Source organism: Emiliania huxleyi (assembly GCF_000372725.1).
Source record: "Emiliania huxleyi CCMP1516 unplaced genomic scaffold EMIHUscaffold_67, whole genome shotgun sequence".
Lineage (NCBI taxonomy): Eukaryota > Haptophyta > Isochrysidales > Noelaerhabdaceae > Emiliania > Emiliania huxleyi.
In genome coordinates, this window is record NW_005196981.1 from 555783 (window position 1) to 569305 (window position 13523).

The following is a 13523-nucleotide window of genomic DNA, read 5'->3' on the forward strand; positions in this document are numbered from 1 at the left end:
TTTTTGGGGGCCCCCCTTTTCCCCCGGGGGGGGGGGGCCCTTTAAAATGGGGCTCCACCCGTGGGGGGTCTTCCCCCCGCCCATATTTTGTTGGAATTTTGAAAAAAAATTTGGGGCGAAAAGGCCCGGGGCACCGAAAACCCTTTTTTGTGTGGGGGAGGGGGCCCAAACACCCGGAGTTTTTTTTTTTGGGGGCAATTTTACCAGGGGGGGGGGGGGGTTATTTGGCCCCCCCCCCCCTTTTGTGGGGGGGTTTTTTTTTTCCCCCCCTCTTTTTACCCCCCCTCTTTCCCCCCCTTCTAACCCCCCCTCCTTGCCCCCCCCCCCCCCCCTCGGAACCGCCTCGCGCAGGTGCTGCAGCAGCGCGACGCCAAGGTGGGCGGCGCAGCCTTTGGCTCGTCCCACACTTACGACCTCTCCGGCGCCGCCCCCCCCCCCTCCTCCTCCGGCGGCGGCGCGAGCGGTGCACCACCCAGGCCGGGCAGCAGCGGCGTCGCACTGGCGCTCGACCCGTCCGAGCTGGGCAGCCTGGACGAGGCGGCGCTCAAGGAGCGGTACGAGGCGGCAAAGGCGGCCGAGAAGGAGGCGACCGCCCCCGAGGACGTCTCCGACATCATCGAGGAGCACGAGCGCAAGCGCGCGCGCAAGCAGGAGGGGCGCGGCCGCCGCTGACCGGCGCTTTGAAAGCTGACCCGTCGGCGCGCTGGCCAGCCGCCGCCGGAGCGGAGGCGGGCGGAAGCAGATTTTGAGGTGAGGCTGCGAGGCGGTTGCAGGAGGTTGGGGCGGAGACGTCGGGTTCCAGGCCCATGGACAGGTTCGGGCTGCGGAGGGCTGGCGGAGTGCGCTGCGCGGGGCCTGCGGCGCGGGATGTGGCCGGATATGACCACGAGCTAGCAGATGTGACCAGCAGGCGGCCCGGATGGTCGCGCAACATCACTACAAATATTAGTAGAAGCAGCCGACCCGCGCATTATAACACAATCCGCGGGCGGGTGAGTGCGCGAGCGCATGCGCACACCTTTTTCTCTCGCCCCCCTCCCTCCTGACCGGGTGAGAGGCCTGAGAGCCCTGGGCCTTTCCTCGCGTGTCGCGACTGCACGGCTCGCTCCACAGCTACAACGGCTTGCCCTGAATTATGGCCAAGAATCCACCCAACCCTCCGTACACGAGCGCGGCGCCTGTCGCGAGCGGGATCCGCCTCATGGAGAATTGGCGCTCAAGGCCAAACGGAATGCCTGTCAAGCCCTGCTCAAAAGCGATGTAGCCCAGGGCGCCGCCCGCAAGCGCGTTGTGCGTCCACGATCGCCGGCCTGAGAGCTCCTCGAGTGGACAAGTGAGCGCACCATAAGCATACAAAAAGCCGATGTTCAGGCCCACGAGCTGCGGCGTCAGCAGAAAACCCTGTGCGACATGCAGAGCCGAGAATATGCCGCCACCCACGATCGCTGGCTGCAAGTGGCCAGCGAGGCAATCAACTGTGGATGGTGCCATGTATGTGTGCCTGGGCGCCGGCTGAGGACGAGGGCTGCGCCGCGGTGGTTTGCTTCACGACTGTCGGTGTTGCGGTGCGAGCGGGCGGGCGGGAGGAGGGAGCCCTTGCGCCTCGGTTACGTGTTGGGAGTGTGAACGCCTCTTCATGAATAGATAACTCTCTATCCTAGCGAGATGTCTGTGTGAACAGGGACATGTGCGGGACGTGTCAGGCCGGCTTGCTCATTGCTCTGTTTGTCGGACGTCCGCGGCTGGCTGATGTAGTCTTGCTTGTCCGTTCCTGTACGCCTCGGTACAGACCCTCGCTCCGTGTACAGCTCTGAGCTCACTACATGGTTCCTCCGGCGAGATCGCGGAGCGATGAGATCGACGGCAACTTGGTCGTCATGAGTGGTGCTGGTGCGGTGCGACCGCACAGCTTAGTCTGGCTAGCGCTCGATACGGTAGCCGGCACCACGGAAGCCTGCGGGGTGTCGTGGTGGCAGTCAGGGTCGGAGTCCCTGCTCACAAGTCTTCTTGGCACCTCCATGGCGTCAGCACCAATAATGTCTGGCATATTGCCACGGAGAAGCTTGCGCTGCTCGGCCGGCGGGGCCGCGAGAACGTGGCAAGGCCAGGCTCAGATTTCCTCTTGCACAGCCGCCGCAGGGCTTTTAGACCCTGGGTATATGACTTGGGCGGGCTGGACGCTTCGAAGTAGCGTGTCCGGACCTGGGCGTAGAGCGCACTCAGCGAGTTGGCTTGAGTGGTGGCGGAAGTGGCACCCGTCGAGTTCCCGCCCACCGAGTCCCCCAACGAAGCCACCTCCGAGTCCGCCACCGTCGGGTCCCCCATCGAAGCCATCTCCAAGTCCACCAACGAGGCTCACAACCACTGAGTCCACCGTCGGGTCCGCCAACGAGGCCACCGCTGTGGCCAAGTGGCACCAGATGCTACCAAATGTTTTGTCTGGACAATTTGGCTGGCGTACAGTGGCGCGCCTCCACCAAATGCTACCAGATGCTACCAGATGTGACCAAAAGACACCAAATGCTACCAGATGACACCAAATGTGGCGCGCCCGGTCTTGGGGCAATGTCTTGTGGCGGTTTAATGACTGGACAGCGCTGGACTCCGGGAGGGAGATTTTTATTCAGCCGGTCGCGTACAAAACGGAAGGAGGCGTTTTTTTGCGGACACACACTGAGCTTCGACGTTGCATTCATTGGATCCCTTCGTTCGGCCGTCCGTTCCCTTCGTTCGGCCGTCCGTGTGGGTAGAAAGTCACTAATAATAATCAGGCAATCCTCTAACGTGCTCTGTGGAAGACCTCGCATCGGCGAGCGCCGAAATCGCCATTGCGACTGCTCGTGTCTTCGGTCGCCGCCGTCGCGTGGTTGAGCAGGGCCACTGGGCCGGGCGATGTACCTCATCTTTGGCATAATCTCCACCGTCCTCCTGCTGTCCCTCGTGCAGGCAAACTTTGAGTTTGAACGGAGGGTTGGAGGGATTCCCCTCTCGTATAGGACAAAGTTGCACCCGGCGGCACGGGGGCAGGCGCGGGCCTCCTACTGGTTGTGCGCTCTCCTAGAGCGGCCGCACACTGCTCGGTACCCCCCCTGCACTTCTAAGCCCATCCCTGCTGCTAGGGGGGGGGGTCTGACCCCCCCAGCAGCAGAGCGCTGCTGCTGGGGGGGGGGTCCCGACCCCCCCAGCAGCAGAGCGCACTGGACCCAGCTCCCGCCTCCCGCCGCCCCCCCTCCCGCCCCCTCGGCTCGTGTTTGAGCGGTATACGCTCGAGGCGGTTGTGTTCACCGCGCCTTCGAGCCCAATACATCTTCGTGCTGTCGAGTGCTGGCGTTTTACTAAAGACCTGTGACCATCTGAGTCTATCTTGTTACTACCACACGCATAGCTCAAGGTCATACAAGGGTATAGTGAGCCACTCACTCGGGCGTCTCGCTGACGTTGATCGATCAGCGCTGATCTCCCTAGCCTATCGGCCACCCGCTCGATCCTCGGATCGCTCGCTCGTCGCAAATCGATCGACTGAGCTGTCAGCAAGGGACTGCCTTTTCTTTTTTCGAAAACGCACGCGCGCCCGTCGCCCGGCAAAACTGTCAGGTCCGCCGCGACGCGTCGCCGCAATGGCGGGCAGCGACGTGGTGCAAGCCATGCGGCTCGCCCTGGACTGCCCCGCACAGCCCGGTTGGCAGTAGGAGGCCCCGCCGGTGAGACCACTGATTTTGATGCCGACCATAAATTCTCGCAACTCGAACGCATGCTACTTACAGCTGCTGTCTGTACAGAGATGCCAGCACCCCCCAGCAGCAGAGCGCTCCTGCTGGGGGGGGGGTCGGCCATGGGCTTAGGTGTGCAGGGGGGGGGTACCGAGCAGTGTGCGGCCGCTCCTAGTTCTCCTGCTTGCTGCTACTGACAAAAGGGACAGCGACAGGTTCGCAGCACGGTGGACTCCCTATTCGGGGCGGGAGGAGGGAGCCCTTCGCGCTTGGGGAAGATTTTTTTGCGAAAAGCTGTGAACGAAAAAAGTAGGACGGCCCCAGATGTACTCCGCTAACGAGGGCCGCGACGGCGGCTCAAGCGGGAGGGAGCGGAGTCGGTGGGCAGAGAGCGAGGTGGGTGAGACTGATGATGCTCCTTCGACTTAGGGAGCGGTTCAGATGCTGGGCGGGCTTCAGGCTGGTGCTCACGCGAACAGGAATCGACGCGATGTGCAAAGCATACAAGAAGGGGAGAGGGAAGAGGAGAGACGCCGGTGAGGACGAAGCAGAAACTAGCGCAGACGAGAGCAGGGCAGACCCGGGGACTGGGGAGCCGGAGCAGACGGCATCGGCCGCCGAGGGAACGTTGGGAAGAGGCACGAGGAGGGCGGCGACCTCGACCGACTATGGAGGACCCGTCGCCAGACGACGCAGGGCAGAAGACGGTGAGGCGGAGCAGACGCGCAGGGCGAGACGAGGGAGGGAGCAGGACTTTGCGGAGATCAGCAGGAGGATGTACGAAGAGATTAGGAGCAGCAGGGACCCGAGGGACCATGTGGAAGACGGCTAGTGCTAGTCCCCCATCGGGAGGACGACCCCGGCTAGTCGCCGACCACACCCACAAAGAACCCTGCACAAAGATCGCAAGGGCGGGGGCCTGTTCCTTTTTACCCATCTCACAGTAGAGAGGTGTCCGTTTTTATTTATTTATTTATTTATTACTCCGCTAACCCCGATGGGGCGACCAGGAGCCGACACACGGACGCCCCACAACGTCTCATCAACTCGCCGCAAAGTACGGTCGCACGCGCAGATCCCTCGCGCCCAGCGCGAGGGCGAGCCGCCTCGTCGCCGCGACATCCACGTCCGGGTGCTCCACGCACGTGCACTCGACCGCCACGCCGCCCTCTGCGAGGGCGGAGATGAAGCCGCAGACCTGGCCGAACCCCGCCGCGCCGTTCGGAGGCCCGACCAGCCGCTGGTACAGGTTCGGACTGTCCGCGTTCAGCGCCACGGAGACAGAGGCGATCCGCGTCTCGCGCCGCGCGTCCTCATCGCCGAGCGCCACGGCGCCCGACCCCATCAGCCGCTCCGCAATCTCGGGGCCGACGAGCCCGCTCGTGACGATGCGCATCGGCAGCCCGTTGCGCCGCACCCGCAGCAGCTCCACGGTCTCGACCAGCGTCTCGAGCGCCAGCAGCGGCTCTCCGTCGCCGGCAAAGGTGATCCCAGCGTCATTTTCACCCATAGCGCCCGCCGAGGCGGTGCTCGCGGCGTACACCTCGTCCACCACCGCCGCGAGTTCCGCCGCAGTGGGCTCCGAGTTGGGGTCGAGCCGCTCAAAGCCGCAGTCGGCCGGCAGCGCAAACCCGGGCCCACGGCTGGCGAGCAGCGAGGTGGCAGCAACGTTGCGCGCGCAGGGCTGCAGGTAGAGGGCGTTGTGAAGCACGTACGCCACGCCAGGGCGGAAGGATGGGCACTGCCGGAGGAGCGTGGTGCTGATCATGAAGGTCTTCTACAACCGCACGTACGCGAGGGTGCCTAACCATGAATACAAGGCGCTTTGAAGATTTGTTTTATACTGTCCCGTTTTGCTGTTCACAGCTAGGGACGGCCTCTGCGGCAAAGTCAACTCACCCACCACCACCTCCCTCCCGCAGGCAAACCTTCGGCTCCCGCTCAGAGGCTCGCCGCGCCCGTGCGGCGCGCCGAGGCGGCGCCGAGGCCGGCGCCTTGCACCCGGCCCGCGGCCGGCACCGCCTCGCCCCACAACTGACCGCCCTGCGGCCCCTGCGCAGGCGTACCACAGGCGTCGCTCAAAAAGCGACGCCGGGTGTGGGCTGCTCCCTTGACCCGTCACGGGTGCGGCGCGCCGAGGCGGCGCCGAGGCCGGCGCCTTGCACCCGTCCCGCGGCCGGCACCGCCTCGCCCCACAACTGACCGCCCTGCGGCCCCTGCGCAGGCGTACCACAGGCGTCGCTCAAAAAGCGACGCCGGGTGTGGGCTGCTCCCTTGACCCGTCACCCGCCGCGCCCTCGCCCGGCCGCCTCACCGCTCACGGAGCGCTCAGCTGCTCGCCGCCGCCGCCGCGCGTCCCGCGCCGCCACGCTTGCCCTCCTTTGCCTGACGCGCGCGCGCTCTGCAGCGGCAGAGCGCGCGTCTGTCACAGACGGAGCAGCGACCGCGCCAGCGGTCGCTGCTCCGCCCCCCCGTCGCGCGCGCCGCGCGCGCGCCGCCGCCGCCGCCGCCGCCGCCGCCGCCCCCTCCTCGCCGTCTTCCCCACCCTACCCTCTGTTGCGCGCGCGCGCCCCGCGCTGCGCTCCCCCGCCCCCACCCCCGCCCCCGCCCCCGCTCCCACGCGCCCCTTCCCCGGTAGGTGTGCGTAGAAAGTGGAACCAATCGAGAGGTGGCAGAAGCCGCCGTGTGTGACACATATTGCGGCACGTGAGTGAGACAGAGCCCCGGCAGCGCGCGCGCAGCGCAACAGGCGTTTCAAACACAGCAAACGGGACGGCCTGCGCAGCCTCTAACTATCGTTTTTCACTGCGCCCTTCGCTGTTCATTTGCGAGAGATTCTTCCAAACACATTTTGTGGCGCTTTCAACAGATTTTTATCGCACATTTAGTGCTCTTCATGGCAGTTTAAGGCAAGCGTGCCTTATCCTGGCTGGGTCCGGCGTGGTCGGGAGCCCTCGACTCCTCGGCGAGCTCTTTCCTGCCTCAATGACATTGCAACAATGAGCGCGTCTTACTTAGCCCTTAGCTGTCGAGAGCACGTCTTGCCACTACGACAACAAAACTCCCTCGCGCGCACCGCGGGTGAATTCTTCTTCCGCGTTTCGTGGCATAGGCACGCGGGGCGAGGACGCATGGCTGAGCCCTTGCTCATCGCGTGCAAGCAGGGTTCCACCGTCTCATCGCGTGCAAGCAGGGCCTGGCAAGCTGTGCTGTTGCACTCTTCGCAGCACTCGGAGCTGCTCGGCATTGATTCCCTCATCATGAAATGTGGGATCTGTGGAAGCCAGATCATGGTCCTTATCCTAGCCCGCGACACTACTCACTGGGCGGTGCGGGTGCTTAGCAGCAGCAGTGTTCCTGCCCACCTGCCCATAATCCATAAATTGGCTTGAAGGGGCTTGAATTTAGCGTCGGTGCGGTAACTTCAAGGCAAACCGTGTTGACGAAGAGCGGAAAACATGTTTGTGAAACGCGTTTCAACGTTGCTTGAATGGCGGCTGAAAGGCGGGGGAAGAGCGGGTGAAAGGAGGGGAAATGACGGCTGAATCGCTCACGAAGCAACGTAAGAAGACATTCGAATAAGCTGTAAGATCGGCGCTAAACAGGCAATAAACGCGTTTTAAATTTATTTCTAGGGCGGTGAATTCACGCCTAGGCATCCCTGCGTACGGAAGAAGCAAGTTTGACGGCAGAGGAGCGATGGGGGGTCCCGCTTTCCGCTCGCGACGATCACGAATTCTTTCCATCCTTTGCTGCCGTCGGCACGAGTGAGCGCCTGGAGACACTCATCGCTGCCGCTGCCCAGCAGCGTTACTGCCGCTAAATGGCTGCCGACCCTGAGCTCGCATTGCGCCTCAAAGCGCAGCGCAACCAGGGTTTCTTCATGTTCATCACGGCGTGCGGCGGCCTCCTCTACCTCAAAGTCAAGGACAGTCGGCAAGACGTGCGCCGGCGATCTGGCCGCCCCCGGTCGCCTACGCTTGGCTTTGAGGGCCTGACATGCACGCCGTTAGGCGATGGACTGGGCGCAGCTCGCCTCCACCGTCGGGCCGGCCATCGCCGTCGCGGCGCGGCTGATCGGCTGACTGCCGCTTAGCCCTCACTGCACCAAGTGACACCCCACGCTGCCCCGCACAGATCGGTGTCGCCATCCTCCTAACCGGCCTGACTCGGGCGATCAGCGGGCTGGGCCAGCGGGCTGCCAAGGCTCGCGCCAAAGCGGACTGATGACTTGAGTTGCTCGGATCAGCGGATGCGCATATTTGGCATATATCCACCTCCAGTGGCCAGCTACGCCACTTGTAGCATGCGCTTGAATGTACGTGATGCGCGGGAGCGTCGACGCGCAGGTAGTATAGTACAATGGATAGCTCCAAAGCACAAACCGCGTCCGCGTGTACCGGCCTACCCGCGGCCCGCGCGCGATTTTCTCCCGGGGCGGGGCCGCCCCCCCCCCCCGCCCCCCCGCGGCAAACGTGTATCGACGTTCCGCGCCGCGGAGCTCTCTGCCGCCTCATTTTCTTTTTCTGCGGTGGGGGCGACGGCTTCTGAGGAAGCTGCTGTCGCGCGTGCGCCTTTGTCTGTCGTGTGACAGCTTCCTTACGCGCGGCGCGGCCGTCCGCCGCTGTGTGGCGACGCGCAGAACATCAACAACGCTGCTCTCGCAACATGCGTGTCGCGCACTCATTCATGACCGGCCGCAATGTCCCACCCCCCTGCGCGCGGGCCTTCTAGGCCTGTGGGTAGTCTCCGCCATTCCGAGGGCCTCCAGGGCTCACACCTCAACCTCCGCTCCGATAGAGGACCAGCGCGCAGCGCCATAGGACGATAGGAGGTACTTTCTTCTCATAACAAGTTCTTTGAATCGTGTTGTGCGAGGTTTGTGATTAGACTCGGAATTCTCACTTTGGGACACGGGTGGGGGTCCCGGGTGGTGGTTGGAACTCGCGTGGCCCCGCGCGGCCGTACCTACTCGCGTTTTCGGCCCACCACCTTCGACCGAGCTCACCACCATCACGTACGCACGTTTTATCGTGTGCGCGACGCGCTCGACCACCACCGCGGTGGCGACAAGAGCGCCTTTTCAACACGCTGCTGGGATGGCGGTGTGCAGCACCAGCCTTTTTTAGCAGAATTTTTTTCTCGCTTTCGCCCAAATCGCGCGCCCAACAGCCAAGCTCCCAACCACCACCCGGGACCCCCACCACCCGTGTCCCAAAGTGAGGCCGCTGTGATTCTTTTGCGCGAGGGAGTTTGTTTGTAAAATTCTTTCTCCGCAAAAAACACACAACGCACAACACACACACACCCCGCACACCGCACACCACCACAACACACAACACACAACAAGTGCTCGTCTTTTCTCCTGCCCTATAGTAACCTACATTCTTTTTCAGTCGGCCTCGCTCTGGTCCTGTGTAGCTTTGCCTCGGACGCGTGCAGCTCATCCGTGGAAGTGAGTCCGGAGGCTGCACTGCAGGGGCTCGTGGGCGCACTCCGCGCTCGCCACGATCCTCCTCCGGGACAGCGCGCCGTCCCGATCAATGGCTGGAAAGCTGTCGATGAGCTCGAGCTGATTATGCGTCGCTGGCGTGCAACACTGGACCTCGGCAACAAGAGCGAGGTCACCGTGGGCAAACGCAAAGCCGACACGTGCAAGAAGCACTTCTCGCGGCTCAAGTCGTACCTGCAACAGCGCCTGCCTTCTCAGCTCGTCGAGGCCATCTGCAATCTCACCGCCGAGCAGCTCAGCCCGGAGCCCGTGCGAACTGCGGTGATGGAGTGCACGGACCCCGACGAGAGCAAACGCTCCGCGGCGCTGAAGGCGCGGATGGAGCAGCGCGGAGACGGAGTCGACGACTCCCCGGCCGATACAGACGACGTCTCGACTGCTAAAAATTCGTCTAGAACGCTCTGCACGGACTGGCCAGACTTGTCTGGAGCTCTGGACTCCGGCGGCGCATTCCGCGGCGCCGCCTCGCCGCTCACGGCGTTTGGCCCCACGTGCTCCCACGCGGTCCCGGTGGCGCGGCTGGTGCCGACGGGACACACATGCTGTCGTGATATGCCAACGCCCGCGCGGCGCGCACGCCGCCACGCCGGCTCCGGCAGCTACTTTCTCGTTCTCTGTGGACTGTGGACTACGTATACATATAGCGTAGCGACCAGTGAGCAGCAGCAAGATGCAGCAGGGGCCGCAGGCACACATTACTCGGGCTGTGTTTTCTTGGTGTGCGCTGTGGGGGAGACACGATGGAATCCAATCAGCGTACTTGCTCCCAAGCCGTACCAAACGGCCTTAGGGTACCCCTAGGGTTCTGAGGGCCGGATTTTTTTAAGACCTTTTAAGAAACGAGGAGGTTTGGGGGCTTAACTTGCCATTTAAGAGATTGCAGGCACGGGGGGTCCCTCTTTTAAGTCCCTTTAAGAAAATCGGCCTCACCGGCACGCGTCGCTGGGTTCCGCGCCGGTTTCTCCAATACTGCCGTTATTAGGCACGAACCCGCCACTGAAGACACATCTGTAAGTCTGGTGCACTGGCGGGAGCCATACTCGCATAGGGGACGCGTGCCAGCTGACTGTAGCCAGCTTCCCGGCCTCCGGCGTCTACCGGGGAGCCTCCCGGACCATCGACCTCGGGAGCTCTCCCGCACCGTTTAAGCGTTTAAGACCGTTTAAGGAATCGGCGGCCCAGCAGCTCTTAAAACCGGCCTAGGCCGGTTTTAAGCCGTTTAAGCCGCAGGCGCCCCAGGGCCCACCCTTTTAAGCCTAGGGGTACCCTAAGCAAACGGCGGCGTGCCCAGCCGCTCGGACTTTATTTATTTTCCCGCTTGAGCTCTTCCCCCCGGTGGGTCGGTGCGCGGGCGTGTCGCCCGCCACTCTTCCTTCTGTTTCCGCTGAGCTGCAGCTTCGTGTTGCTCCCAACCACCACCCGGGACCCCCACCACCCGTGTCCAAAGTGAGCCCGGAGTAATTCTTTTGCGCGGTGGAGGATTCTTGGAGCACTTGGAGTGCGGTCATTAACCTCACGCCCAGGACCGGGGAGCTGAGAAGCGCACCCAGTTGGCCGGACGCTCGGCATCGGTTGCGGGCAAGAGAGCCCTAGCCCCGGGCGCGCGCACAAAATTTTTTTTCAGTCGGCCTCGCTCTGTGTAGCGCTTTGCCTCCGCGGCCGCGTCCACCATCTGAGATGCTCGACGGCCACGGCAGGCCGCCGCACGACCAGGACGTGGAGGCCTTCTTCTGCTGCTGCGAGTTTGTCGACCAGCATGGCGAGCGGCGTCACCTCGCCGACGCGTCCGCGCTCGACTCGGCGGTACGACACCGCCGCGCTCCGCTCTGCTCCCCGGAGGGGTTGGCGGCGCTGCTCTCTGACTTGGACGACCGCGTGCGCCTGCCGATGCACGGTGGAGCCGTGTACCTCGGCTTCCTCGGCGCCGCGCCGCTCGTCGCCGTGCCTCTCCTCTTCCGCCTTGCCATCAGCCGCTTCAGCCGCCTCCTCGCCGTCGCCGTCGTCGCGCCGGCGGGGCTCGGGTTGTGCGCGCGGTGCCGGCGCACGCTCGGCGGCCGCTTCTTCCAGGCGACGTGCGGCACTTCCCTCGGCTACGCCTTTGGCGCCTTCACCCTCGTGCTCGGCGAGCACCTGCACTTTGGCGGCTGGCTGCTCACCGCCGTCGGCTTCGCGTTTGCGGCGCTGCAGGCGCACGTGGCCGCGCACGCGCCGCCGCCGCCGGGGCTCGCCAAGCTCGAGTCGTCCGACGACGAGGCCGCCAGCGACGCGTGCCAGAGAGAGAGCCAGAGGGAGCGTCTCCCGCTGCGCGGAGGGCCGGCGCGAGGCCCGCAGGTGATGGCGCGAGAAGGAGGCGGCGGGCAGGCGGCGGGCCAGTCGTGGCCGCGCATCGACTGGCGGCGCTGCCGCGACGCCGGCGGCGGCCGCGGCGGGGGCCACCACTCCCGCGGCTCGCTGCACGTGGTGTGGCTCGACGTCGACGCCACCTCCGCCAACCGCACGCCGCTGCTGCTCGCGAGCGCTTCGCTCGCGGCGGCGGCGGCGGCGCTCTGCGCTCTGGCGCTGAGGCGAGCGTGCGAGCTGCGGGGCGGGCCGGTGGGGAGGATGTTGCGCGTTGCGGCGGAGGCGGACGAGTCGAGCCTTGAGCTCGCCCTCGCCGCATTTGGCGCCGCCGCCGCGGCGCAGGCAGCCGTCACTTGGGTGTGGCTGTACTGATAGAGCGGCGTGCCGTCTGGTGCTGGCGGCACGGGCGGCCCGAATGCCAATTCCGACGAAGGTGCAGCTATCTCCTCCTCTGTAGTGCCAGGGAGATCTCCTACCTTCGATACGCGCCAATAGGCGAGAGCCTGTCCGTCGGTGTAATTGCTAGAGGGTTGTCAAACGTTAACTTTGGGCCTAACAGTTGCACTATTGTTGGCTGAAATCCTCAACGTTGTTCAAGTGTTCTCCCCAGCCCAAGCTGTTACTGTTTGCTACTGTTGTTACTGTTGTTCAGTGGTCAGCAAGCAGAAAATGCCAAAAAAATCCCGGGCTCCGGGGGGGGTAAAACCCGAAGGAAATTTTCCCTTTGGGGGGGGTTTCGGGGTTTTTTGGGGTTTTACCCCCCCTTTTTGGACGCGGGAAATTGTGGGGGGTCACTCCCAGCCTTTCTTTATTTTTGTTCAGCGGGCCTAACTTTAGCTATTGTTGTGGGGGAGCCCCATTGAGCACGGTTGTTTTGTTGTTACTGTTAACACAAGCAACACTGTTTGTTAAGTTTTTTTTAAAGGTTGTTTTTTTGTGTGAAAAGGGTAGGGGACAGGGGGATTCCCGGGCCCCTTGGTGGGGGATTTTTTGTTGCACGCCGTTTAAGTTTTTTTTTCAGCGTGACCGAGCCGGGAAAGAGTCCCCCCTTGGGGTAGGAGGGGCCCCACATTGTTGGGTACCCCCCCTGCAAATTAAAAGTAAGGGCGGACCCCCCCCCCCAGCAGCAGCGTTTTGTTGCTGGGGGGGTCGGGACCCCCCCCCCCCCCCCCAGCAGGAGCGCTCTGCTGCTGGGGGTTCGGGACCCAGCAGCAGCGCTCTGCTGCTGGGGGGTGCTGGCATCTCTGTACCGACAGCTGTAAGTAAGTACGGTTAGCGTTCCAGTCGTCGGCGAGGTGCTGGATATTAAATGGCTTGAGGGCGAGCCGCATGGCTTCCACCACGTCGCTGCCCGCGCCATTGCGGCGACGCGTCGCGGCGGACCTGACAGTTTTGCCGCGCGACGGGCCGCGCGCGCGTTTCGAAAAAAGAATTTTACAACAAAACTCCCTCGCACGACACTGAAAAAAGAAAGGTCCTTAAGCTCAGTCGATCGATTTCGACGAGCGAGCGATCCGAGGATCGAGCGGGTGACCGATAGGCTAGAGAGATCAACGCTGATCGATCAACGTCAGCCGAGACGCCCGAGTGAGTGGCTCACTAATACGGCTTTTAGTGTGGTAGTACAATAGACTCACATGGTCACAAGTCTTTAGTAAAACGCCAGCACTCGACACGACGAAGGTGTATTGGGCTCGAAGGCGCGGTGAACACAGCCGCCTCGAGCGTACCGCTAAAACACGAGCCGAGGTGGGAGGGGGCGGCGGCGGCGAAGAGGCGGGAGCCGGGAGAGCTGGGTCCAATGCCCTCTGCTGCTGGGGGGGTCGGGACCCCCCCCCCCCAGGAGGGGATTGGAGCTGGTTGTGGGGGCGGGAGCCTCTTCGAGGAGGGGGGGTCTGCTGATGGGGGGGTGGGTATTCCCGCCCCGCCCGGGGAGATGGTTTTAAATGGGCCGGGGGGGC

The 13523-nt window shown here is 63.6% G+C and overlaps 3 protein-coding genes across 3 annotated transcripts in view; 2 read left to right on the plus strand and 1 right to left on the minus strand.

The window, feature by feature from the left end:
• EMIHUDRAFT_216021 (hypothetical protein) overlaps nt 1-672 on the plus strand; it is a gene marked incomplete at both ends in the record, with an annotated part of 3718 nt that extends 3046 nt beyond the window's left edge. The window contains one exon of the mRNA XM_005762669.1: nt 361-672. Within this exon, the coding sequence (XP_005762726.1) occupies nt 361-672 (312 nt within the window). The remainder of the gene's footprint in view (nt 1-360) is intronic.
• Nucleotides 673-4752: 4080 nt separating this feature from the next.
• Nucleotides 4753-5478, minus strand: EMIHUDRAFT_216024 (hypothetical protein; the record flags this gene model as incomplete). The annotated part of the gene is made up of 1 exon (XM_005762670.1): nt 4753-5478. The coding sequence occupies one exon, from the start codon at nt 5476-5478 to the stop codon at nt 4753-4755; it is 726 nt and encodes a 241-aa protein (XP_005762727.1).
• A 3810-nt stretch (nt 5479-9288) lies between these two features.
• Nucleotides 9289-11934, plus strand: EMIHUDRAFT_105361 (hypothetical protein; the record flags this gene model as incomplete). Its single annotated transcript, XM_005762671.1, has 2 exons — nt 9289-9744; nt 10936-11934. 2 exons carry the CDS (start codon nt 9289-9291, stop codon nt 11932-11934), a joined length of 1455 nt encoding a protein of 484 aa, XP_005762728.1.
• Between the last annotated feature and the right edge of the window lie 1589 nt (nt 11935-13523).